The sequence below is a fragment of the Lissotriton vulgaris genome, chromosome 3_1 (genome assembly GCF_964263255.1).
Source record: "Lissotriton vulgaris chromosome 3_1, aLisVul1.2, whole genome shotgun sequence".
In the NCBI taxonomy this organism is placed as follows: domain Eukaryota; kingdom Metazoa; phylum Chordata; class Amphibia; order Caudata; family Salamandridae; genus Lissotriton; species Lissotriton vulgaris.
Genome location: NC_141689.1, coordinates 1,028,234,846 through 1,028,262,697, shown reverse-complemented (window position 1 = coordinate 1,028,262,697; position 27,852 = coordinate 1,028,234,846). Strand labels below are relative to the sequence as shown.

At 45.3% G+C, this 27,852-nt stretch overlaps 1 protein-coding gene across 1 annotated transcript in view; it reads right to left on the bottom strand.

Moving 5' to 3' along the window:
* BRD10 (bromodomain containing 10) overlaps nt 1–27,852 on the bottom strand; it is a 481,106-nt gene that overhangs the window by 6,351 nt on the left and 446,903 nt on the right. Inside the window, exon 7 of the mRNA XM_086961417.1 lies at nt 24,124–24,293. Within this exon, the coding sequence (XP_086817543.1) occupies nt 24,124–24,293 (170 nt within the window). The remainder of the gene's footprint in view (nt 1–24,123; nt 24,294–27,852) is intronic.

Genomic DNA, 27,852 nt, shown 5'->3' with positions numbered 1-27,852 from the left:
GGCGTCGAGGACAAGGGCAGACAGGACAAGGGCAGTTTCCTGTTGGAGCCTGTTCGAGACTGGTCGGGACCAGGGCAAGAAATGCTGCCCTTTTTCTCACTTAGCAATACCCAGCACACACCATCCACATTCACAAAGAGAGCAACACACTTACACCAAATGTACACCACGCACAACAGTATGCACAGATTAATGTATCAGCCTGCACTACAAACCCAACCAAACTACATCTACACACCCTCCTATCCCAACTACCACACACATCCACCATCACCTTCAAATAGTACACAACTATATCCTATACCACTAACCAATACACTCATCACTAACACAACCCCAATCAACACCATACATAACTACATCCCATTCAGACACTCTCCCTGCTGTAATTACACCTAACAGACCACCATTTATCACTAACAAACGTATAATCATCCTCCCATCAGTTGTCCAACAAACACCCTCCTCTCGCTTCTACCATAATAACACTAACACACAACACACACACTGCACACCACCACACTTTGTAACTCTTGCAACAAACCAGTCAGAAAAACACTTCATTCCGTCCTACACACAACATACACTCTACTCAAACACATCACCACCCCCTCTATGTCACATCCTCCTCTCACAAACAATTCTACACAACCAAATCCATTGCATGAAACATATACATCAGCACTCTTTTTCACTACTCCTCAAAAGCAAAACATATCACACACACCAGCACAAGATCTTCAAAGCGCAACACCTCATAATACTTACCATCACAAAATACAAACATATACCCACCTTTCAAACCACACAAAGGAACAGCCTCCAATGCCAAGCTTTCACTCTTCCATCACACCTAACACAGATACAGCAATACAGCACCTCTCTTCTACCCGCCTCTCATCCATTGTACAATTTAGAACATTACTACATGACCCACATGCTGCACCACCTCCCCTGACTCATACACCTTCCGCCTTAAACACACACAAAAAATATAAGCAAAATGCCACACGTCACAACTTTGCTTCCCCAGGTGTACTTCACAACAATGTTACACCACAAAAACAACACAGCACTCCAACTCACTCTCACACACCATCTCCAACACATACACACGCTCAAAAAGGGGCTTCACTTCCCGCGTCGCGGGACGCGGGTGGGCGCCGGGCGAAGCCCGGGCAAAGGGCAGGCCCTCTGAGGCCCTCAGAGGTCAACAGTGGTCGGACGGGCCACCCATCTAACTCTCATCCAAAGGTGAGCTTGTCGTTCTCATCATGGTTAAACGTACCACAACCATTACCCCTGCTAGCACAGACTCGCAGGCTACTGCATCTGCATCTTTCCACCTTTCGTTTGAGAGCCTATTGGATAATGCCTTTAATGAGATCGCAGAGACTGAGAGGAGGTTGTCATTGGGTTCCCTCAACATCAGCCAACCTACCATCATAGTCAGTCCAGAACATACTATGCCTATCCTCCCAGAAGTCATTGTGGTGAGATCTACTCCTCCGGTCAGTTTATCTGATTCACCACAGGAGGGTAACACCCATGAGATAGCTATTGATACTGATCTGGATCCTGTGTCGCAACCAGCGCCACCACCCACAACTATGAATACCGAGACTACTGGAGCAAAACGCAAAAGGGGTCCAGCTAAGACAACAATAAACAAGAGAAAGCAGCCCACTAGGAGTAATGACCAGCCTACCCCACAGAGTATGTGGACTAGGGGGAAGAAACAACAAGCAGGGGCCCAAATAGTATGCTCTGACTCAGGGGAATTGTGTGGTACTGTTATACCAAATGAGGATACTAATTCTATCTGTACACAGACTGACTTCCCTAATGAAAGTACCCTCCAATCTAAACCAAAGGGAAATCTCATAGAGACCATTGCCGATACAATTTTTAAACAATTGGAAGGTCAAATGATCAAACAATTTAATATAATTTTTAAGAGACTCTATAGACTGGAAACCCTCGTGAAAAACGATGAAGCAAAGAGGAAAGGTATGATTTGTCTAGACCAAATTAGAGGTGAACGCCTGTTAAAAGATTTGGAGACTATTACTAGCACCCTATCTAGTGAAGGCCCAACCATAAACTGCAATCCAGCTATAACTAAAGGGGCCAAAGGGGCACCAAACGCTAGTACCACCTCTACATCTACCTTACCACCAGTGGAATTAAACAAAAGGCAAAACCTCTCTGCCTCTACTCTGCCATCAACTCCTCTTCCACCTTCCGGTCTACCCAGCACCACAAAACCCACTAATAATACTCAGAAGAGTGATCCTCCTAGAGGTATAGCTAAGCAAAAGGTATCATCCAACCCTGGCCAGCATAGGGGACAACCGGAGGATAACAGGCCAATAAAACATCAAGGTCCTGCTCTACATCTACCTCCTGAGGCTTGCCCATACGTGTTGGTTTTGGCTGGTATACCACCGCTTAGGGAGGGTCAAGGAGAATCCTGGGTCCAGTTACATAACAAATGCATTGATTGGTTAACTAAACATAAGGGGGTCGGGTATGACATATCCAAAGAAATTCTTTCCACACGCCGGGTGACCTGGGTTGGACCTCTATACAAAAACATCAACGGAGATTGTATTACAATCAACTTTAGGAACCCCGGTACAGTAAAATTCCTATTTAACCGGAATTATACCCGGCACGGACCAACCACTGTGGTGACACCCTTACCTCTGAGTTACTTTTAAAGACCCCCACACAGAATGTTGCAACCACCCCCCTTGTTTCCGTTACAGAATAGATTCTCGGCACTTTCTGACCAGGGCACTTTGGACTGACTGCCAGCCACCCAGGAAGACCCAGCTGCAGCGGTGCCCGATGTTGAAATTTTGCAGAGAGTAGAGTCTGAGGTGCCTTTGATACCATCCAACTGTCCCCTGCCTTCAAATGTACAATGCGTTCCATTGGCCAACCCAACAGCAATTGCCCGGGTGTCTGTCCAGAATGCTTGTCCACTGCCTGCCGAGGACTTGTCCATCATAAGCTGGAACATTGCAGGGCTAAAGGCAAAAATGGAAATCAAAGCCTGGAAAGATTGGGTTAACCACTATGATGTGCTAATGTTTCAAGAAACTTGGTGTACAACCCATTTGTTACTTGAAGGGTATAGTTGTTAAAATAGGATTGTACCGGCCCCTCCTTCAGGTCGTCCTAGCGGGGGATTATCGATCTGGGTAAAAATAACTGCAGAGGTAAAAACCGAAGTAATACGAACTAATAACCCAAGTTTCATGGCACTGATATACACAGGAAGGGTTAAACTTTGTTTGATTAATTTCTACAACAATGATTTTACATCCCACCCTAATTGTAACTTTTTAAACTTGTTTAATTTTATCGATGAAATAGTGGAGGGACGGAAATATGGGAAGTTTGATGGCATTTGTTTAGGTGGGGATTTCAACGCACATATCCATTTAAGAAATCCCCCCTGTAAGAGAGGTGTAGAACTATCTGATCTCCTTGCAACCAGAGAACTCGTAAACTCGATGGAGTTTGCCGGTATTGGTACAAGCACTGCCCCGGTCCCCACTTACATCGGTCATGGGAGCGCAACAACAATCGATTATATATTTGTCTCGCCCTCCCTTGCCGATGTCTTACTAAAAGCTGAGGTAGTGTGTAACGTATACAGTGATCACTACCCAATTGTGATTCACCTGAAATCATTTGGGGGAAAAATATCACATAGTGAAATCGGGGCTACAAACTTGGAAGCCTCAACGGATAGATTAAGGGTTGTTTGGAGGGGGGTGGACAACAGGGGTGTCTTAGCCACCTCGCTTCCCTTTCAGGGCACACAAGTGAAGGGGAGTGTAACGAGGCCGCGCGCAGACCCCCTCCTGAGGCGGCCGCGCGCAGACCCCCTCCTGAGGCGGCTCGCGCTTCAGCTGGCTGCCACGGCGCTTCCCGCCACAACTTTCGGAGGCCTCTAGAATAATTACCTTAGAGTGGCGCTGAAGAGGGGGCGCATAGTAATGCGGGCTGCACAACTCTTACTGCGTTCACTCGTGGTGCCTTAGCGGGGCTTGCTGGGCTTGCTTGTGTGCTTCCCAGAGAGACAGGAGATTGGGAAACGCGCGCGCGCGGCCGGCGCCGATCACTTTCCAGAGCGTGCGCGTGACATCTCCTGTCTCCTGGGAAGCAGACCCGGCAACAATAGTATCGCGCCTGCGCGATGGCATATGGCTTCGCCATATGCATCGCAGGCGCGAGACCTAAAAATGACTAATCAAACATTTTTAAAATACATTTCACAATGGCAAACTATACTACAAATATTAAAAGCAAATACTATTATAATACAATACCTTCTAATGATAATATAATAATATATAATACATTAGGTTAGTTGGCTTCACAACATGTTGTTTTATTTTTAACACTTTTGTTAATATACACACTGCTGACTTTATCCGAAAGAGCAACACTTTAATAAAATGTAGTCCTTTTTGATGCTTCATATGTCATTTTATGTAGGAGAATGTCCTTGTGATCTCTTGAATGCGTCTGTCTCTTTGGTGGAATTTTTGAAGATTTCCCTACCAAATTAATGTAGTAATCATGTTTTATTATATTTAGTACACATTCGTCTACCATTCCTGCAGAACATTACTTATTCCCCAGACTGAAGTGTTGTTACTGGAGGAGTTCTGGATATAGTAATCTATTATCCTGGGCTTTGGTCTTTCCTTTACCTCTGCAGTGAAAAGTGTGGCCACTGTGTTGCCACAGAGCAAGACTGCTGGCTTTCTGAAGGTGTACTTTGAAAGCACTATTGGTTAACAGGCGATTGTGCCTGGCTTCTTTTGTTTAACACTGTACATCTCTTCTAAAAAAATGATTTTTAATCAGTAAGGCTACCATTGCTTTGGTGGTGTCATTTCCACATAGCGGTAGTAAACACTACATAAAAGTAGCAATCCAATCCAATTAGCCTTATTCATTTTTTTCTAGTGAATCATCCAAAACACCTTAAAAGAGGTTTCCACCAGTAGAAGGTCTGTTAATAATGTTGACCTGATCTTCAAATTTGAAACCGGATATTTCTAACCACATGCGTCTCCAGAGAGTTGTACCTGTACGCATTTGTCTGCTGGCCATATTGCAGGTTTTTATTAAACTTGGAGATGTTCATTTAAGCTCTGCAATCTTGTCCCACTGCTGGTGCCCGTATCTGCTGAGAAATGTATTAGAGTTAGTAATCCTCTGCTGTGTAGCTGCTGGTTTCTCCATCTTCCTCCCTACAGCTTCTTATCTTTTTCTGCCCTGATCAGGAGGGGGGTGTATGTGTTGATGCTGGTGTATTTAGCCTTTTTATAGCAATTAACACAATAAGTCAATCTGCAGGTATGTTACCTTGAGATACATAGGTCACTTGGCAAAGGATTACATTTTTTCCACTCTTAAGAGTCACTGCCTTAGAAGAGACCGGTTCTTTGAATGCTTCCTATCAATGCTGTGTAACACTAGATAGGTTTGGTAAGTATAGTTTTTTTCATAGGATGGGGTTTCATATATATCATTGAAACAGGTTATTTCTTTCTCATCTTCTATCCATACTAAATATGTATCGGCTGCACCCCTAATCACAATGGTAAATGTATAGGTCACCTGGTGGTAATAGCTCTGCACGATAAGGGACTCGAGCCAGCCACTGACCTGGGAGGTCGCTTTCTTTTGGGGGGCTGCGGACGCCTGCAGTCGAGTGCTGCTTTGCCCTGACACCGGACCCTGTTGACGCTCGGATCCCGATCACCGCGGAGAGGCGGCAGATCGGGAACTACATATCCCAGCAACACTAGCGCCCAGGAAGGCGCGCATCCAGCATCCTGCCCCGCCCCCGGAGGTGCGCTTAAGGACAGCGCGAGCCCCGGGGGAGCGGGGGACTCGAGCCAGCCACTGACCTGGGAGGTCGCTTTCTTTTGGGGGGCTGCGGACGCCTGCAGTCGAGTGCTGCTTTGCCCTGACACCGGACCCTGTTGACGCTCGGATCCCGATCACCGCGGAGAGGCGGCAGATCGGGAACTACATATCCCAGCAACACTAGCGCCCAGGAAGGCGCGCATCCAGCATCCTGCCCCGCCCCCGGAGGTGCGCTTAAGGACAGCGCGAGCCCCGGGGGAGCGGGGGACTCGAGCCAGCCACTGACCTGGGAGGTCGCTTTCTTTTGGGGGGCTGCGGACGCCTGCAGTCGAGTGCTGCTTTGCCCTGACACCGGACCCTGTTGACGCTCGGATCCCGATCACCGCGGAGAGGCGGCAGATCGGGAACTACATATCCCAGCAACACTAGCGCCCAGGAAGGCGCGCATCCAGCATCCTGCCCCGCCCCCGGAGGTGCGCTTAAGGACAGCGCGAGCCCCGGGGGAGCGGGGGACTCGAGCCAGCCACTGACCTGGGAGGTCGCTTTCTTTTGGGGGGCTGCGGACGCCTGCAGTCGAGTGCTGCTTTGCCCTGACACCGGACCCTGTTGACGCTCGGATCCCGATCACCGCGGAGAGGCGGCAGATCGGGAACTACATATCCCAGCAACACTAGCGCCCAGGAAGGCGCGCATTCAGCATCCTGCCCCGCCCCCGGAGGTGCGCTTAAGGACAGCGCGAGCCCCCGCGTCGCGGGATCGCGCGCGGGTCGGCGCCCGGGGCTAAGCCCGGGCAAAGGGCGGGCCCTCTGTGGCCCTCAGAGGCACGAGGAGGACGGGACGGGCCACCGCTCCTGGCTCCAGCTTTGGACCAGGTACAGTCAAGCTCCTCTTCTTCCATCCCTATTGCCTTGAACTGCCGATAGCTATCACCAGGATAACTGTACACAGTCACTCAACTTCAATGTCCATCTGGGAAGAGCTGAATGCCCTCTGTGGCACACACTACATCCCGGATGCTCTATCCCCCCCCATAGTGTCTCGAGACACTGCTCAAACTACCTGCTCCCCCCAGGCTTCCCCCGCTACCACCCTCCCTCCACTTACTAATTGCAGCCCCACAGTACCCGGACCCAGTACAGCCTCATCACCTGTGGTCAAGCCTGAGCTTCGATCCCCCCTACAATCGTCTCTTCTGGCCCAAATCGAGCGACTGCTTGTTACTGCTCTCTCTCCACTGGTTGCTAAAATACATGATTTGGGAGATAGACTGTGCAGGATTGAACAAACGGTATCTCAGTCATACCCACCGACTAGAATCACTGTTACTCCCATACGCTCTTCCCCCACTAATACCCACAAAAGGCCTACAGACAATGCTCCCAGGATTTTACAAACATGTGATTCCCCTGTTACACCACCGACTCTAAGTGATCACAATATCACCCGTATTCACGAGCATGTCCCACAAAGAGCTCCTGTGATCACACTAGATAGAAGACACTGCATCGATTTACCCCCCGTAGCTGCCCCATATATCACCATTCTCTCTGGAGTACCTGCTCTCCGACCAGGAAAACGTGAATTGCACCGGGACCTTTTGAACAAAGCCATTTATTGGCTCCAAAACAATAGACCATTACCTTCCCTGCTAGACGGTGGGATACAGAGCGTCAGAAGGGTGGGGTGGCTTGGTCATCTGCCCAAAAATGTTCCGGGGGACTTGATTCTGGTTAGGTTTAAGGACAAGAATACTGCCCCCTACTTGCGTTCTATCCAGCCAAAACTTGGTGATGGCTCCATTCGTATCTGGGACCTCCATGACTTTTATCCTGGTCCTCGAGCACCGATTCACAATAACAGCGGGTGAAAAAGGGGGATTCTGTGTATTGGGGTTTTTATTATTTTTTTTTTTAACTGCTTACATGCCAAACTATTTTTAGTAGGGTCTTATCTCATTTTTCTTTTATCCAGGCAATGTTATGTTGAGTTATTTTACCTGTATGTATTTTACTGTGTTGCTTTTATGGCCAAACGCCGAATAAAGCTTATTTGAACTGAACTGAACTGAACTGAACTGATAAGCGTCGCTTTTAGAGGCAAATAGTCCAAATTCACTGCTATATGTCATCTTCTCTGTCTGTATCGGCTTGAATTGGTATCTCCATGTCATCATCAGAGTGTGTGCACATTCCTCTCTATACTCTCCCTGTACCTCTGGTGATTCAGGGTGTACGTACTCATCTGCCTCACATTCTGACTCCTCACTTGTTCTTGTATTCCCTTATTTAGGAGGCATTTTATAAAAAAAATCAGTATGTCATTAAACTTTCTTCTATTTGTATTTACTTTAGCCTCGAGACTTTTCCTCTTTTTGACGTTGAACCTTTTTTCTTTAGCTTAAACTTCAAGTGTAGACCAAGACTTCTTTTAAACGGGTACTGGATTATTCCCTTTCCGTTTCTGAACCATTTGGGGAACCACAAATCTGAAGATGGCAAACACATATCGGGCAGTGTGGGCATACTGCTGACATCATAGGGAGTCATCTTGACTTTTACCTTTACATACATGTTCCAGAAACAGGCACTAGAAGGCGGAATCATGAACAGGATGTGAATCAAGAGACGATTCATGCAGCAAAATTCGTTTTGTATTCTGCTAAAAATAGTCTAATTCAATTCACAATAAAGCTCAAACTCGACTCAGACTAGTGATTCTGCAAAAAACTGATGCGTTTCTAAAAGGAAAACTCAACCGAAATTACAGTAAATGAGGCTTAACAGTCAGCAGCTTTCTGAAGCTGTGATTGTTCCATTCTACCCATAATGTATTAAACACCCCCACCATCACATTATACCCTACACTGACAGTTAGGATTTCAGGTGATTTTTTCTCCTAAACCACAGGATTCTGAAATCCACCACAATGGAGAACATCATAATACTAATGACACGTGATGTGGGTGGGTACCTCAATTAAGATTCTTTCAAAGAGAACTAGAATTACAAATGACGTACCAAAAGCATAATGGAATAGGAAGTTCATACGTCCAGAAATGTGGCTACCTGCTGTGAAATGAACTCCTAGTGATAGGAACATGATAATTTGAATCAAACTGACTGTTCAAAGAAGGCTGGTCTAAAATGAGTGTCTAATCTAGTGTCTGACAATGTCTAGTAGACTCTGCAAAAGGGACATGTTCTGCTTGATGTGTCCACCCTCGAGTTGTCTGGTACTGGAACACGTTAAGGCTATAATTTGATTGTTTTTCTGTATAGCTCAATCCCATATTCCTGAGGCCTCATGTGAAAAGGGAAGAGATTGGGTTCCACCTTGTTTTTTAAGGTAGTTCAAGAAACTTGTATCGTCTATGTCTATCAATACAGGGCTTCCCTGTATTCTGGGGAGGAAAGATTGCAGATGGCTCTTAGTTCCAGAATACTCATGTGGGATGGGTTTTGTTCTGTGATCCTATGATCATAAACTGCTCACTGCTATAACTTCAGGGTGTGCTCCATAACTGGCTAGAGATGCAGCTGTTATTGTGACTTTATCAGAACACTAAGAGTAAACTCAGTCCTACTGAGAGGTTCCTGTGTTTACACCAACATGGTAGTGCTTCTTTTACCATTGAAGTCAGCTAGATAAGATCTTCAAACGAACCCTGTGTCTGTTCTTCCTTGAATGGATTCATATGTAGGCTGCAGCTTGGGATTAAATGAATGCAGTATGACCTAATTCCTTAAAGAGACTTGTATGCTCTGACAGGGATTTTGTCTTCTTTTAACAATCAGTATGTGAGCTCGGTTATGAGAGTTATTCTCTCTTCCGATGGGAAAGCTTTGCAGATCTTTGTACCCAAGATTGCTCCTAAAAATTATATTTTTCTGCATGGCACCAATATAGACTTGGTCTTGTTGGGCTGTAGACCGAATTCTTTGAAGGATTGTAGAGTAGACTTCATAGAGTTCCTTTTTGTTTTTAGAGATCTTCCTGTGACTAACCAGAATTAAAGGTAGGAAAATACCCGATGTCCCTGCTTCCTCAGCTGTGCTACAACTGGAGCCATGCACTTTATTGAAATTCTTGGTGGTGATTTGAGGCTTGAATTGATCTTGGCCACCTGCCACCTCGAACCTGAGTTATCTTCTCTGTTAGGGATGTACAGGGATATGGCAGTATGCTTCCAGTAGGTCCAAGACGGATTGATATTCTTCCTCTTGTAGAAGCTGAAGGAGTTCTTATAGTGTAATCATGCATCTTTTTTGCTTTTTTAGATATTTTTTCAATCCCCCAAACTCTTATTATTGGTCTTCCTTGTGAATGTTTCGTTATTAGAACCAAACAACAAAATACGCTCATATCTTGCTATGATTGTGGATTATGGCTTCTTTCTTCATGATTACAGATGTCTCTGCTTACAATATCTGCAGCTATTGATGCAGTTTTCTGTTTTGGCAATGAAAGGGGGGATTTGTATGAAATCTCAAATTTTCCTCAAGTTTTAGGCTTCTTTTGATTTTTAGGGGAAGGTAACAAATATGCTACTTACCAGTATGCATCTGTCCTTGGCATGTAGGGCTGCTGACATTCATATCTCTGCATAGATCGCCGCCTAGTGTTGGGTCCGGATGATTGCACATTGTTGTCCTGGAAGAGTCTTCGTTGTATCACGAGATAGGTGGCTCCTCCCCTGGACTACAGTGCGCATGGGCATCCTCTGATTGTTTTTCGCCATTGTGGCAGAGATGGAGTGTAATACAGTGAGTGATGTCCATGCTACATAGTAATTCTGAATGCTACAGCTTCTACAGGTGCCGGGGAGGAGGGTGGGCGATATGAATGTCAGCAGCCCTACATGCCAAGAACAGATGCATACTGGTAAGTAGCATATTCGGTTCGAGGTATGTGGGCTGCTGAATTCATATCTGTGCATAGATTATATAGCAGTCCCTCCAGTTAGCGGCGGCTGCCCGTGCCAGCTGCAGCAGTCTGAAAAAGAGTTTTGCCTGCTGTTTAGAATGCACATCTACGCAGTAGTGTTTCGTAAATGTATGTGTGGTGGACCATGTGGCTGCCTTACATATCTCTTCTAAAGGAATATTCCCTAGGAAAGCCATGGACGCTCCTAATTTACGTGTGGATTGTGCTCTCGGTGGAATGGTTAGTATGCGTTTAGCCTTAGCATAGCAAATTTGGATACACTTAACGATCCACCTGGCTATCCCTGCTTTGGAAATGGGGTTGCCTTTGTGTTGTGGGGAAAATGCAACAAAAAGCTGTTTTGTTTTTCTGAAGTCCTTTGTTCTGTCTATATAGTACATAAGAGCCCTTTTGACATCTAATGTGTGTAGGGATCTCTCTGCGACATTTTCTGGATTAGGAAAGAAAACTGGCAGTTCTATGGTCTGGTTCATGTGGAACTGAGAAATGACCTTAGGCATGAATGTAGGGTTGGTGCGTAGTACAACCCTATTTGCGTGGACTTGTATGAACGGCTCTTGAATGGTTAGGGCCTGGAGTTCACTAACTCTTCGTAGTAGGGTAATGGCTACTAGGAAAGCCACTTTCCAGGTTAGAAACTGAATCTCACAAGAGTGTAGAGGTTCAAAAGGTGGTCCCATCAGTCTGTTGAGGACCACATTGAGGTTCCAGACTGGTGAAGGCGGGTGTCTGGGAGGGATCACTCCTTTGAGTCCTTCCAGAAAAGCCTTAATGGCAGGCACTCTGAATAGTGAGAGGTGCTGCCTGTTTTGAAGATAAGCTGCTATTGCGGATAAATGTATACGAATGGAACTGTACGCCAGATTACACCTGTATAAGTGCAGCAAATAACAGATAATGTTTTGAATAGATGCATCCAGTGGGTTAATGTCATTGTTGTTACAATATATGACAAACCTTTTCCATTTAGCCGCATAGCATGCTCTGGTTGTGGGCCGTCTTGCCTCCTTGATGATATTCATACATTCTGGCGGCAAGTTGAGGTAGCCAAATTCTAAGACTTCAGGAGCCAGATCGCCAGGTTGAGCTGTTGCGGATCTGGATGCTGAATGTCGCCATGGCTCTGCTTCAAAAGCCTGGGTGTGAGGGGCAGCCTTTGATGCAGTACCACGGATAGTTCTAGAAATGTGGTGTACCATGGCTGGCGTGCCCACATTGGAGCAACGAGGATGAGTGTCATCGAGTGTTGCCTCAGTTTGCGTGCCACCAGCGGTATTAGAGGTGCTGGGGGAAAAGCTTACGCAAATTTGCCTGACCAGTTCATCCATATCGCATTGCCCTGCGACTGTGGATGTGGGAACCTGCTGGCGAAGCTTTGGCATTTTGCGTTTTCCCTTGTGGCGAACAGGTCTATCTATGGATGACCCCACTGCTGGAAGTACGGTTGGAGTACTGATGGATGTATCTCCCACTCGTGCATCTGGTGGCTGTGTCTGCTGAGCAGATCAGCCATCTGGTTGTCCTTGCCCGGGAGGTGTTCCGCCATGAGGAAGATGTTCCTTTGAATGGCCCACTTCCACATGCTCTGAGCCAGATGAGACAACTGTGGAGTGTGTGTTCCTCCCTGCTTCTGTATGTAGTACATGGCAGTCATGTTGTCCGTCCGGATCAACACGACCTTGTTGCACAAGTGTACTTTGAAAGCTTTCATCGCCATGAAGATTGCCATCAGTTCCAGAAGGTTGATGTGCATCTTCTTTTGCTGTGCGGTCCATAGTCCCTGCACTGTGTAGTGGAGTACATGAGCTCCCCATCCCTGGAGAGACGCGTCCGTCGTCCGTATAATCTGTGGCACAGGCTCTTGGAACGGTCGGCCCTTGCAAAGGTTTTGTGGGTTCCACCAATGCAGAGAGTTGAATGCCCGACCGCTCACCAACACTAGGTCTCTTAACTGTCCTTGAGCCTGATTGCACTGACGTGCCAAGCACTCCTGAAGCGGACGCATATGTAGTCTCGCGTGCGGGATCATGAAGATGCAGGAGGCCATCATGCCTATCAACTGCATGAACACTCTTGCTGGAAGTGAGTGTTGGGGTCTGAACTTCTGTATCAGCAATTGCATGCTGTTTATCCTCACTGAATTTGGCTGAGTTTTGGCTTCCAGAGTGTTTATTGTCGCGCCTAGGTACTGTCGCACGTGGGCGGGCTGAAGATGTGACTTTGGATAATTCAGCGAGAATCCCAGACTGTGAAGAAGATGAATGGTGTGGGACATGTGGCTGGCACACTGCTGGGCCGTCTTTGCTTGAATAAGCCAGTCGTCCAGATAAGGGTAGACATGTATGTGCTGTCTCCTTAGGTGTGCTGCTACTGTCGCTAGGCACTTTGTGAACACCCTGGGTGCCGTCGTTACTCCGAAAGGGAGGACTTTGAACTGATAATGTTGATTTTGAATAGTGAACCTGAGATACTGTCTGTGTGATGGGTGTATGGGTATATGGAAATACGCATCTTTTAGATCCAGTGTTGCGAGGAAGTCTCCCTGACTGAGTAACGGCAGAACCTGCTGTAAGGTGAGCAAATGAAAATGCTCTGACAGAATGTAACTGTTTAGAGGCCTGAGGTCCAGTATAGGTCTGAGAGACCTGTCCTTTTTGGGTATTAAAAAGTACAGAGAGTACACCCCTGAGCCTTGGTCTTCTACAGGCACAAGCTCTATGGCCCCTTTTTGCAGCATGCTGACTACCTCCTGCTCCAATAAGTGTAAGTGCTCTGCGGACATAGGACGGTGTCTTGGTGGGATGTTGAGTGGAGTGGATGTTAATTCCAGACAATACCCGTACTGGACAATGTCTCTCACTCACCTGTTCGTGGTGATGGATTTCGAGACTGGCAGGAACTGTTGTAGTCTTCCCCCCGACAGGTGTTATATGGTCGGGGCAGTGACAGGGCGTCACTGTTTGTTATCGGCAGAGGATCTGGAACTGTTGTTGCCTCTGCCCTTGATGATGTTTCCACGATATCCACCCGGTTGTTCTTATTGTAGGTGGATTGTGTACTTCCTTTATTGTACTGTGTCTGTTGTGTGGTTTGGCCTCTTGAAGGGCCCCCTAGTATTGGAGCGACGAAAGGAGCCACCCCGAAACTGCTGTGACTGCAAAGCCTCCATAGACTTTGCAGTTTCTGTGTCTTTTTTAATTTTTTCAAGGGCGGTGTCAACCTCAGGTCCAAATAAGTAGCCCGGGTTAACTGGCTGATTGAGGATAGAAGTTTGTATTTCTGGTTTGAATCCAGAGATTCTCAACCAGGCATGTCTCCTTAACAGAACGCTAGTGTTGATGGCCCTGGCTGCAGTGTCAGCTGCGTCTAGCGCGCACTTGATGGAAGCATTGGTTATAAGCTTCCCTTCCTGGATTAGTAGTTCTGCACCCTCCTTGTACTGATCTGGTAGGTGTTGCAACAGTGTCTCAAGGGTATCATAATGGGACCTGTCATATCTGGCTAAGAGTGCCTGAGTGTTTGCAATGCGCCAGATATTAGCCGACTGCGCAGCCACCCTTTTTCCTGAATTTGCAGAACTTTTGACTCTTTGTCAGGAGGAGGAGCATCACCTGTAGTCTGGGAGTTTGCTCTCTTACGTGCATTAGAAACAACTAATGAGTCCAATGGCATCTGTCCCCTTATATAAGAAGGGTCCACAGGTGCCGGTCTATATTTCTTTTCAATCCTTGGGTTTAACACCCTGGCCCTAGTGGTGTCCTTAAAAATGTCACCAGCATGCTTAAGGACCCCTTTTAGCATGGGCAGGGTCTTGACTGTTCTTTCTGAAGTGGAAAAGGTGTCGACCAGAAAGTCTTCCTCCACAGGGTCAGCATGTAGCTCGACGTCATGATTACTGGCTGCTCTTTCAATAAGGGCGTTAAAGGCAGTAGTGTCCTCAGTAGGGGATGTTTTCACACTGTACACATGAGTGTCCGGGGCAGTCTGCGGATCCCTAGGGTCAGCCGGGTCTGCCCATGGTTGGTTTTGATCATCGGGATCAGTGTCCACATGATAAGGGTCATCTTCATGTTCGTCATCCCCTCCATCCACATCTGAATATGTGGGTGAAAAATTCTGAGGTTCTTGTCCATAGGAATGGAGGGGGTCCACAAGAGCCGGTGAGGTTGTTGAAACCCTCTTCTTCTTCAAGGGAATCTTATATGATTCCATGGGTGTTTCTGGTATTATTTTCCTTTTATATATGGACAGTCGACCAGTTTCCGAGTCGATGAATTGCCTCGACTCCTGTTCTTCAGGCTCCTCTGCAGCCTCCATTTCCGTCGACACTTTTTTAATGGCGCCAATACCTCTTTTTGGTTCGAACATCTTCGGACGCACTGAGGGTGGCAACCCAAATTTGATTGGTGTCGACGCGGTCTGAACGTTTCCGACCAGCTTTGGTGTTGGGGCCTTCTTTGGCCCGACCGCTGTAGCCTTTTCCTTGATGCGTTGGAGTGACTCCGACACTTCCTTGGCTATGAATGGACTCGACTGCGTCGGCTCGACAGGGTCCTTGGAGCCAGTCTTCGTCTTGTCCGCAGGCCTTGACTGAGGATCAATCCCGTCTTTCGGTTCGAGTCTTTTGTGTGTGTCGACTCCTTTCGGCGTCGGCCTTGTTGGTTCGACAGCCTTGACCTTGGTCTTTGGTGCCCCAACCGTCGGTTCGATGACCTTTTTGAGCTTTTCGGCATCGGCGGCCATTTTCTGTTTCTTCGGCTCCGAGGGGTTTGAGGCCGACCAGAGTTAGTTGCACTTTCGGTTTCGGCTTTGGCATTGATGCTTTCGGTTTCGATATCTTTGGATCGACCGATGGCGGTTTTGGAACCGATGGCTCTTTATTAATGTTCGAAGCCGGGCCTTTATGCGGGGCTGTAGAACGAGACTGTGGATCTTGGGTAAGGCCTAGTGGCGATCCCTCGACCTGAGCCTTATTGAGTGAGTCATCGTCGGCCCCCGTATAGCCGGTTGGGCCTAGCTCCTCGCCTGAGCTATCATCTATGGCCCCAAGGGCCTCTGCGTCGTCTCCTACCACTTTGACGACGTTTTCGTCTTCTTCTTGCACCTCTTCGTCTTCGGCGTCATACTCGGAGTCATGGTCCGAAGCCGGATCGGAGCGGTATTCCTGATCCTCGAGATCAACTACCTCTTCGTCTTCGGTCCCAAAGATGTTTTCAGGAACAGGCCCAGACCATTTCGACTCAAATCGAGCCGCGCGTCGAATCCGAAGAGTTTTCTTCGACCTGAACCGGGCACAGGCCATACAGTTGGCTTCGTTGTGATCCGGGGACAGGCACTTGTTGCACACCGGGTGGACATCTATGTGCGGGTATTTTGCATTGCAAAGTGGACACCTCTTGAATGGGCTTCTTTCCATTGTAGATCGAAGGTCGGGTCGAGTGTGGAAAGAAAACCGTCTGATTCCTCGATGTCCTCTCGAAACAAAGTTACCGGTACCGAACGAAACGATACCGATGCTGTCGAAAGCCTTTTGGCTTTGTAGAAAATTTTCCTAACTTGAGTTAAGATACTAACATCCGCACCCAATGGCGGAAAAAAATCTGAGGATGGAGAGGATGCCCATGTGCACTGTAGTCCAGGGGAGGAGCCACCTATCTCGTGATACTTCGAAGACTCTTCCAGGACAACAATGTGCAATCATTCGGACCCAACACTAGGCGGCGATCTATGCACAGATATGAATTCAGCAGCCCACATGCCACGAACTTTTTGTTATCAGTTGTGCTGTCGACTATGTTGTTGACGGGGGTCATCTATAATGGAAGTACGTTCGATGATGGAGGTTAATGGTAAAGTTGTCAGAGGTGTAATTTTTGATGGTGTCTTTCTCAACGATTACAATGAAGGTAGTGAGGCCTTCATTGACATGATAGAATCAGAGGCTGTTGTTGATGAAGATGTAGGTGCTGTCTACGTGGTAGTACAGGACAGTGGTCCCTAGACAAGAGGGATTTTTTAGGAGATAAATATAGACTAAATAGGCACTATATTCTTTGTCCAGCCAGACAGTTTTATTTTCTAATAAACAATTTTTACAGGTGGGCGATTTCACCCGCCGATCGCATTGACGGCCCGTCCCTAGCTACATCACGCAATTTCTCTATCAGTTGTGGTTGTCTTGCTGGAAATTCGGCAGACCAATTCCTTAATACTCAGGCTATCGGCCCTCTGACCAGCCTTGCAGTACGGGCTAAAAAGTTAATTGTGACTTTTTTTATATAAAAAGAAGGCATATATCTGATGTCCTGAAGATGAACCTTTAATAAGTCATTGGTTCGAAACGTTGTCGACCTTGTCACACTATATGTGTATGAATTGTGCTATTTGATGCCAGCAATAGTGTGCAATCAATATTGTCTGACTGTGAATTGTACTACACAGACTGTTCAAATTGCCTCCAAACTCTTTGTTTGTCCCCTTCCTAAGTGTGTTAGTTGGACATCGGCTGGTGTCCTGCTGTTATCACTCTAGATTTTTCTGTAAAAATTGTTTATTAGAAAATAAAACTGTCCGGCTGGACAAAGAATATAGTGCCTATTTAGTCTATATTTATCTCCTAAAAAATCCCTCTTGTCTAGGGACCCCTGTCCTGTATAAATATATAATTCCCTAAGGTCCCTGGCATATTGCTTCCTTGGGTTTCCCTTGTGTAACAAAAATGGTCTAGGTGGTAGTAGACACTACCACTAGTCTCTTCTTTTCTTAGAGATGATAATAATGTCCTCATCTTTTCTGACTATGATGGTCTTGTTATAGATAAATATTTACTGATGGAATGCGACTTTTGTTTTGGAGTTAATGTCTCATGCGCAAGTTTTGGTTTTGTCTTGCCAATGAAGATAGTCTCTTCATATAAAATACTTTGGAGACTGTTTTAGGAGGCTCTTTAGAGGTAGGTTGTTTTGACCCTGATATTTCTGTTTGCCTCTCCTCGTAGTGAATATGTGTAAGGTGTTTTTTAGGCTTTTTTTTAAGTGATGTCAGAATCTTCCGCAGAAGATGGTGCTTCTTTATATTCCACCTTATAGACAAATTAAGAGTTTTCCTTCTATGTCATTTGAGATTTAACTGCGAAAGTGCCGTATATCTTCCATTCAATAACTTTATGATTTGGTGAGCGGCAGTACATTTTTATTTATTTTTAGAGTATTATATAGCGCGAACAGGACCCATTCAGGTGAACAAGCACTTTACATGAATAATAAAGTTGTCATGATACAAATGGTACGTGGAATACAAAGAAGTGAGAAGAAAATATAGGAACAACATAGTTAAATGTAAATGATGGCATGGAGCAAAATCCGATGCGTGTATGGGTAGTGTAAAGAGGATTTGGAAGTGGAAAGACCAGCGCAGATTTTGTTGGTACGGACGAAGGCATCATAGTATTGAAAGTCAGACAAGCAGTATTGCGCATGATGAGATGAAAGTGTGGTCTTGATGTGAGAGGAGTCTATTGGAAAGTACAAGGTTTACTTCCTTTCTGAAGATGGATATGGACGGGTTGTATCTAGTATTCAGTGGGAAAGAGTTCCAGATCTTCGGGGCAAATCCGAAGAATGATTGATTGTAGGTTTTTTAGTAAATTTTTTGTGGCTTAAGTAGTAGGGAGCTTGTGATTCTGGAAGACCTGTTTCACCAGATATGGTAAATTTTTGGGTCAAGTAAGAGGGGGTGTTGTGGTGCAGCGCTTTGTCGGTCATACGGGCAGTATTGCAATGGATCCTAACGTCATGGGATAGCCAATTCAGTGAATAGAATCAGGGGCGATACAATAACTTTTTTTGAGCCAGCGATGAGCCTAGCTGCCGCATTGAAGGTAGCCTTCAGCGGTGAAAGTTTGATTTTTGGAAAGCCCCCAAGAGTAGTCTAATTTATTTTCAAGTCTACATTCCTTACGAGGATCCTCACAATGCAATCTTATCTTGCCACAAGTCCCACAAGGTCTGAAGATACCTTTTTTTATAAGTGTTAGGCATTCTCTGTAGTAAGTTTGTAATGACCGAGCGAAATGAAGAGACCTTCACAGAATAGTAATAGATGGATTGAAATGCCACTCATTTGACTGAAGAAATTAGTAAAGTTCAGAGGACTCCGTTCACACAGGACATGCAGCAGAAATCTGAAGGACGGTGGCCTTGCAGGGATTGGTCCGCAGATACATTGTCTCTGATTCATTAACTTTGGTTCCTATTAAATGAAGTGACCAGGCTTCCAAATAGTATGGATTTTAGACAGCATTGCTTACATTTTTGACTGTTTAAAGGTTACCGTGGGATTTTCAGCTGAACGATGGGGATGATGGGAGCACGTGAATCTATGGAAGATCCAATTCTGGAGAACTAAAATAGATTGTCATGGCACTACGCAGGTTACGTTTCTGAGGCGGGTGGGGCCAATTCAATTGATTGTCAGGCAGCAGCAGGGCAGGTGCCATGATGTGAATTCAAGTGTGCATGTTGGGTTGGACAGTTCGCTTACTGCGACCGGCACACTGCACACGTGCACTTTAGGCTTGTTGAGCCTGTACGGCTTCAGGAACCCAGTGGGAACTCATTGCAATCCCCCTGCCTATTTTAGAGTGCTGTTTTCACTGCCCCAACCAAACCAGGCTCTGTGTTCTCATGCTCTAAAGATCGCAAAAGATCATGAGAGCAAAGTTGAGTTTGGTTCACAGTGACTGTCCTCTCTCTCTCAGGCCTGCATGCAAAAGTCATCGAGGATTATAGAACAATGCTAATCACCGTGTAGCTTCTTTTGGAAGGCAATGGCCAAGTTTCTATCCAATGCGACGCATAGCGGCAATTGCTCGATTACTCTAGCACGAGCACAGTGCAATGAATCACCTAGTCTCATGCTCATCTCTGGCCTGCAGAGTACGTTTGTGGACCCTACCTAGGAGAGAGAGGCAGTCTCGGCATGGCTTGTCTCCTTCTAGAACTTGATGTCAGGGGGAGATACTTTTTTTGATCGATTACTTTTTTGGGGAAAAAATAATGTAGTAATTTTTTTTTTTTTTAACAGTGCACTGAGATCTGTTCCACTAATTGTTATTTGCGATTTTTATAGCGCTAAATCACCGCCAGGTCTCTTAGCACTTGAACACAGGTAGACAGCTCACTGCATGGGTGGTAAACACGATCTGGAGAGAGTTACTCAATGTTTAAAGCTTTTTTAAAAAGGACAAATTTAAGTAGTTTCTGAAAGTGAAGCAGGTTAGGTTCTCTGCGCAGGAGGATGGGTAACTTGTTCCACAGTTGAGGGACAAGTACTGAGAAGGCTCTACCACCTTTCGAGGAAAGTTTATACCGAGGGCATAACAAGAATTGTGCCTCTGAAGATCGCAAAGAGCAATCACCTCCAAGCGTTCTTTTATGTAGACCGGGGCCAAACCATATATAGCTTTATGAGCTATACAGAGGCTCTTGAATTCCACTCTTTGTTTTATAGGTTACCAGTGCAACTTGCGTAGCAGCGGAGTGGCATGTGTTTTCCTAGGCAGTCTAAGAATCAATCTAGCTGCGTCATTTAAGACTACTTGGAATCTATTTACCAGATACTGGGGAAGGCCCAGGTAAAGGGCGTTACCATAGTCCAACCGCGAGATTATGATGGCTGACACAATCGTGTGAAGCTTGGAGATGGAAAGAAGGGGGACCAGTTTACGAAGTTGTCTGATTAATCCTGTACAAGTGCCAACCACTGATGAAATATCGTTAGCCATCGAGAGTTTATCATCGATTTTTATACCCAGACTTTTTACGGTTGAGCTAGGTCTAGGAGTGGGGCCTAGGTCTTGGGGCCAGAATCTGTCGTTCCAGGGTGATTCGATTGTGGGGATGACCAGGAACTGTTTTATCTGGGTTAATTTTTAGTGAGTTAGCGGTCATCCAACTCACGGTAAAACAGAGGATATTTTGTGCTTGAAACTGAGCAGATACAGTGTTGTTGATACTAAACAGCAGCTGGGTATCGTCTGCATAGTTAAAGATTTTGCAGCCCATATTCGCTAGGGCTGTTACCAATGGCTGCAGGTAGACATTAAAGAGGAGTGGGGACAGGGCTGAGCCCTGGGGGACGCCACTGTCAAGCGACCCTAACTAAGAGACTGCATCACCCAATTGAATCCTTTGGGACCTACCCAACAAGAAGGATTCAAGCCATTGGTGAGCCTGATCTTGAATGCCGAAAACAGCAAGTCTATCCAGTAGTATCGCATGGCTGACAGTATCAAAGGCTGCTGATAGATCTAATAATATCAGGGCACAAGGTCTTTTCCTGTCAGCCATGGCTCTGTGCTCATCAAGCACTGAGGGTGAAAATTGCAAAAGCACTGAGAGCATCTCCAACTCAGTGCTATGATGTGCTCGAAACCCAGCTTGGCATCCCTGGAAGAGATGGCAATCCTCCAGGAAAGATGAAAGCGTCTTCAGGACGTGTTGTTCTAGAACATTAGCCAAGAAGGGTAACTGGGAGATCGGCCTATAATTTTTTAAGTTGGTTACATTAGCTCCTGGTTTCTTTAATAGAGATTTAACTCTAGCCTCTTTGAGGCTAGGTGGTAGGTAACCAGTCTCCAGAGAATTGTTTAGTATGGCGATGATTTGTCCCTCTAGACCTGGGAGCGCCATTCGAAAAATTCTAGGCGGGCATGGATCTGATGGAGAACCGGTCTTTAACCCATTCATGATCAGCTTAAGGGAAGCTGTGTCTAGTTCTGGGAAACTTGAGAGTATGTGAAATCTGCGAGGGAGTGTTGGGGCTAGGTGGTAGGATATAGGTGGTAGGGGTGTTATTGATATCTCGAAGAAGACACCTGACTTTTTCAAGGAAGAAGGATTGGAAGGTGTTAGTTCATTTCAGCTTCAGCTGATGCCCTATCTGTCTTTTTGCTGAGTTCTAACAAAAGATTCTAAAAGTTTCTTTGTTTGTTTTCGGCAGTATTGATTCTAGTTTCATAATATTCCGCCTTAGTTGCTGTAATACATTTTTTATAGGAGCTAAGCAATAACTTGTCGTTTTCTCGCTCTGCCAGAGCATTCGTTTTGCGCCACGTCTTTCTGCATGGCGAAGTTTCCTTTTGGATTCTCTTAACTGAGAATTAAACCAGGGGGGCGCCTTTCGCCTCATCCTTGATCTTATACTTTCGCTCCGGTGCTAGCTGGTCAATAGCAGCACATAGATTATTGTTGAGGGCCTCACACTCCTGATCTAAGTTGTTTTGTTTACAGGCAAGGGGGTTGTGGGCAAGAAGAAGATTTAACAGGTTTGCGGGAGTGATTATTTTCCAATGGGCTACATTTTAAATGTTTAGTGTGTGTGATTAGTCAGCATTTTCTACAAAGGGCCGCTTTAGCTGTACAAAGTGGTGTTTTTAATTTATGAGACGCTTGAGTTCAAATAGGTCTCTTGTCTGCGATGGAAGTGCTTGGCAAATCATACCCCGGGCAACTAAATGAGACTGTAATGCAACAGTAATGGCAGATTGTGTGCTTTTGCAGTGTCAATAAGGAATAATAAGTGTTCATTTGAATGTTTGAAAATGTTGACTTGCCAGAGGATGGCGTTTATTTGGCACGCACTGAGAAAACAATGGTATCTCAAAGGAATTCAATTACCGCATCAATGTGCCTTCAAAGAGTGAGTGAGCCCTTTTCTTCCGTGAGAATAATGTCACCGGGTGACAGTGTTTTATAAAAAAAAATCAACAAGTGCTCATCATATTGGAAGTGCCTGTCATCTTGAAATAGACTGGTTTAACACGCTGTAGGGCTGCTTACCTGCGCAGAGAAGGAACGTACTCTTCAGCATTTGGCACAGTAGAGCAGGCAATTGTGGAAGCCTGCACTTTTCCCAATTACTTTTTAAAGAATTTAAACTGGGGAATTGGGTCCAGGTTCGACTGGACACAAAAGGCTCTCTGTCTTCCAAAATGGACATTTACAATGGCCTGAGCAGAGAAGCATGGTATCTTCATTAGCTTTGGCCAATCAACCACCAGCTTTAGCCAAATTTCAGACTCTTCTGCCTAAAATAATCCACAGTTCAAGTAACATAGTACTCTACTTTGGTTGTAATGGACTCCTCATACTCTTTTATATGAGGTCAGTTAGACTGTTTATGTCCATATTGAAACAAAATTTATTTGATCAAAAATACCAGTGTGAGTTGTGATTTTTGGGAAGACTTGCCCCAAATCTGTGTGGTCCTTCAAGAATAAACCCCTTGAAAGTATGCGCCACAAGTATTCTGTTTAGCAATCATTTGTCATGGACAGCTCACACTGAAATGGTTACGAGCATTGCACCGAAATGCTGAGAGAGAATTACCTAGCTTTAACAAACTACAGGGACTTTTTGGTAATACCCTTGAAAGAGAATACTAACAGTCCGTCTGGCTGAGCACTAAATATTCTTGTTCGATTTGAGCAACTGTCAGAAAGATGGTCAAAATGTTGGAAAAAATGTTGGAATACTAGCTTTCAGCCAACTTTGTTTTGAAGACACGTGAGTGTAAACTTATCGTTTGTTTATCGTTCAACACGGCACTAACGGGTACACGTACACACCGATTCACAGGGTGAACCACTAAACACTGTGTAAAACAACGATGATATGTTGAGATGTATATATGTACAAAACGTTAAGATGCTATATCCTTTATTTACTGATAAGCTCCCGGAAGAAAGGGCATTCTGCCCGAAATGCATTGGAGCAGTTGTGTACAGATTTAACATATGTAAAATGATGCAACATTTGGAAACGGAATGAAATACAATTCTAACTTTAAATGAAATCGTTTAAATAAGCATCTGTGAATGCAATAAATAGTTGGATTACAACTTGATAAATGAACTAAGGAGTCTTTTATATAGAACCAAAGGTGTGCCTTGACAAGGGATGCTTCCAGTGCTAGGAAGCACACTTTTGATTTGTCTTGTATTCTGTAGCATCGTGCAATCTGTGTTACTTGTAGTTGTCTTATGGACCAATAATCTAATGAAAACAAATTCTAAACAGAAGTAAAGCCCATCTGCAATAAAACGACAACACTTAATCATCACTTACAGTTCCCTCCAAGATTAAAAGTAATATTTTTAAGCTTAGAATCTTGTACACTCATCTGGGCACGGATGAGGGATATGAAAAGCACAAATGGAAAACAACCTTGTCATACGGCACATGAACTGGCTCCATAAACAAATGCTTTTTCACTTACTCTGATCATCTATTTTCAGTATCCCAGAGTTCTCTAAATTCTTTGCATCAATGGTGGGTGACTCTTTACTAGATGTAACATCAGTTTCTTCATTAGTCCAGACTTCTCTGGTAAACATTTCATGTTCAGGCTGCTTTTTGAAATCATCATAATCCTTTTTCAAACGAGCTCTGCGATATATAAAGAAAAAAGACATTCAGACTGACACTTCTGACAAAGCAAGGGGCAAACCACCATTCTTTATTGTGGCTGTGAAAAGAGAGATATACAAGCTAAATAGAAGGAATAGAAGACACAATCTTGGGTACATCCCAGCTGAGTGTGGTTTATTGGACCGTGTGTGGCAGGGACCTCCATTGAGGAACAAAAGGAACAAGCATTGGAAATGGCAACTGTTTGAAAGTATTTCGAGTAACTGGTGAGGTTAGATACTGAATATGCCATCGTAGGTGCAAATGTGCCACTGATTCTTTCACTCATACATCCATCCATTTACCCTCATTCTTTTACAGTCATAAATTACATATATATGCTCAGAATTATGAAGACAATACAAAATGCAATCCCTTCATAGAGGGACTAACACGGATTCTCACAAGGTAAAGAGAGCTTCCTTTCCGGGAGGTCGCAATCTATTAGCCTGGGCCCCTACCGTTCCACCTCGAAGGTGCTCACGAAGGGGGTGCCACAGGGCTCATGCCTTAGCCCTACATTGTTTAATGTATATGTGGCCCCCCTTGCTGAGATTGTGCGGCAGTATGGGTTCACACCGGTTTCCTACGCTGATGACACCCAGCTCCTCTACCCTTTCAGCTCCCTTGGCCCTAAAGTCAAGGAAAACTTTGCTGAGGGTATGAGGGCAGTGTCACATTGGATGGCCGCAAACTGCCTCCAATGTAACGTTGCAAAAACAGAGGTTATGCTCTTCGGCAAAGCAAATCTTCTCTGGTCTCCAGATTGGTGGCCGCTGGACCTGGTTCCAGTTCCAACACCAAAGCCACACGTTAAAAATCTAGGGGTAAAAATGGATCAAAAATTGACCCTTAAGGAACACACCAACCACATCGCAGGATTGTGCTTCCACACCATTGGCCTTCTAAGACGAGTCTTCCCGTATCTTCCTGACACCTATAGGAAGACTCTCGTACAGGCCCTGGTTACTAGCCGCCTGGACTACTGCAACGGCCTGCTGACGTTAGCAAATGCAGATGCAGTAGGCCGCTTGCAAGTGGTCCAGAATACTGCGGCTAGACTGGTCATGAGTGTACCGGCTAGGACTCCCTCTAAACCCTTGTTGGATGAGCTGCATTGGCTCCCTATACGGCAGCGCATCAGTTACAAGATATGCTGTACGGTCCACAAATGCTTATATGGGGATAGTCCTAAATATCTTTCTCAATCACTTGAGCTGTATCAACCCAGCCGGTCACTCCGCTCAAGTAACCAAGCTCTTCTAAAAACCCCTGCAACAAAAAAATCCAGACAGGGAGACCGAGCATTCTCCTCAGTTGGCCCTGCTTTATGGATGTGAGAATGACCACCAACCATCTGTCCTTTAGAAAGGCATTAAAAACTCTCCTCTTCCAGGAAGCATCTCAGTCCCACTAATTTATCTCATTGACTCTGTTAATGTTCTGGCTGGCAAAGCGCGAAGATACCCTTACGGGATTGAGTCCAGCGCGATATAAGAAAATAAAATAAGAAATAAAATAAATAAATGTCCTACTCCTAGGGTCTGTCAGAGGCGTTAACCAAAACATTTGGCACTATGTTAATCTGTGATTTTTCATTCACCAAATTACTTATCTTTCCTGTGCAAAAACAATCCATCTTAAAATACCTGTTGGCTTTAACATATGCTTCTCACAATAAATGTCATGCTTTCAGTCTTAATCATTACTTTTCACAATACACAGATCGGGCCTATAGCTTTGATCATTAACATTATTTTGACCAACTCAGTTCTGCTGTGTTGAGCAGAAGCTTTCCTCCAGTCACTCTTTTCCAGCGGAAACACAAAATATCTGTCCAATCAAATGTGCTCTCAGGTTACTGGGAAGAGCCAAAGCCCCTCTCTTTCTGTTGACCAAATACCATGTGGCGACAGCTGCACTGTCAGGTCAGCCCTAACAAGCACTGGCTTTGCAAGATCTAGTGGATTTTTCTTCTTTTAGCCGTGTTGTATAGCAACGTGGTGGCTGTGCAGCATGGCTTAAAGTAAAAAATAAACAAGCATTTACAATGCAATGGTCTCTGCATTATTAAAGGTAGAGCTATTAGCATTGCTTATGATTTTTTTTCTTTTAATCATAAATAAATAGAATTGTCATTTACATTGCCAATAGCTTAATCGTTAAATAAATGGCATGTCATTTACAATGCCAATAGCTTAATCGCTCGCATATTCATGACCTATTGCATTTACACCCACACAGAGCCACACACAGAGCCACCCACACAGTCATTCACATAGAGCCACCCACACACACAGAGCCACCTACATAGAACCACCCTCACATAGACAGAGCCACCCACACATAGAGACACCTACAAAAAAAGCTATCCACACAGAGCCACACACACACACACAGACTGGCTTGTTGGTAGAAAGTAGGGACGCCCTTTCATCAAACGAAAAAAGGGCGTGAGAGGAGTCTCATTTGCGATTAACCGATGTGAGCGGGCCCATGCTACCTTTTGTCCCAACTTGGGGCCGCTCACCACCAACCAGATGTCTCACACACACCACTGAATTCCAACAGTGCTCTTCGTGATTTACAATGCACATTATAAACTTGCTGGGTAAAATATTCCTGTAAGTATAACAAAAAAAGAACTAGACACCCACAAATAAAAATGCACTGACGACATGTTTGGAAGTTCGATTTAAAAGTAAATAAATAAATAAATGGTTTGTGCAGACAGGAGTGCATACAAAATGTTCCATCTCGCCAAGCGCAAAGAAAACAGAGCAGACATTTGTCAGAAATCTGAGCACACTAGAGCATGGGTGAAGTGCTCAGAAACGGTAACGGAGCTCGGAGCGACATCGGTCACAGAAAAATGTAATGTTAAAACAGGAGGGGAGCATACTGAATCATGGTGCAACCCTCAGCTCAGTGTCCAAGGGGAATACTACTTGTCCTAGCACGCACCTTTTAATTGACACAGTGTACCACACACAGAAACACAAGCGCATGGGTTATGCGAGTTTGATTTGATTTTATCTTTAAAAGTAGAGGCAAGGAGCTGCGATCTCAGAGCGGAAGGGGCGAGCAAACAAGGCACTTCACAGGTCTTTAAAAGACAATTTGCATGTTAATGAGGCCTTGCTGTTGTTTACCCCTTCAAAGAGACCCTTCTAGCCAGTGGCGGCTGGTGACATTTGAAAGTGGTGAGGCGTAAATACTGCACTGTGGTGAGGCTGCGTAGTGAGCGTGCCCAACCCCCTTACGGGGGTTCGGGAGGTTTCTCCGCCGAGAATTTTTTTTAAAAGAGTGGGCAAATGGTGCATTCTCAAGCAAATTTGAAAAAGAGGTGGCTTGGCGAACACATCTTTGGGAGTAGCCAGACAAGTCCCTTTGCACTTGCACAGATACATCACTCTCCCTGAATTCACAAAGGCACACTACTCACCCTCCACTCATGGACCCATTACTCACCCTTCCCTGACACATCACTAAGCCGTAAGCATGCATTCACCCATCCACATCACTGACCCTGGACTCA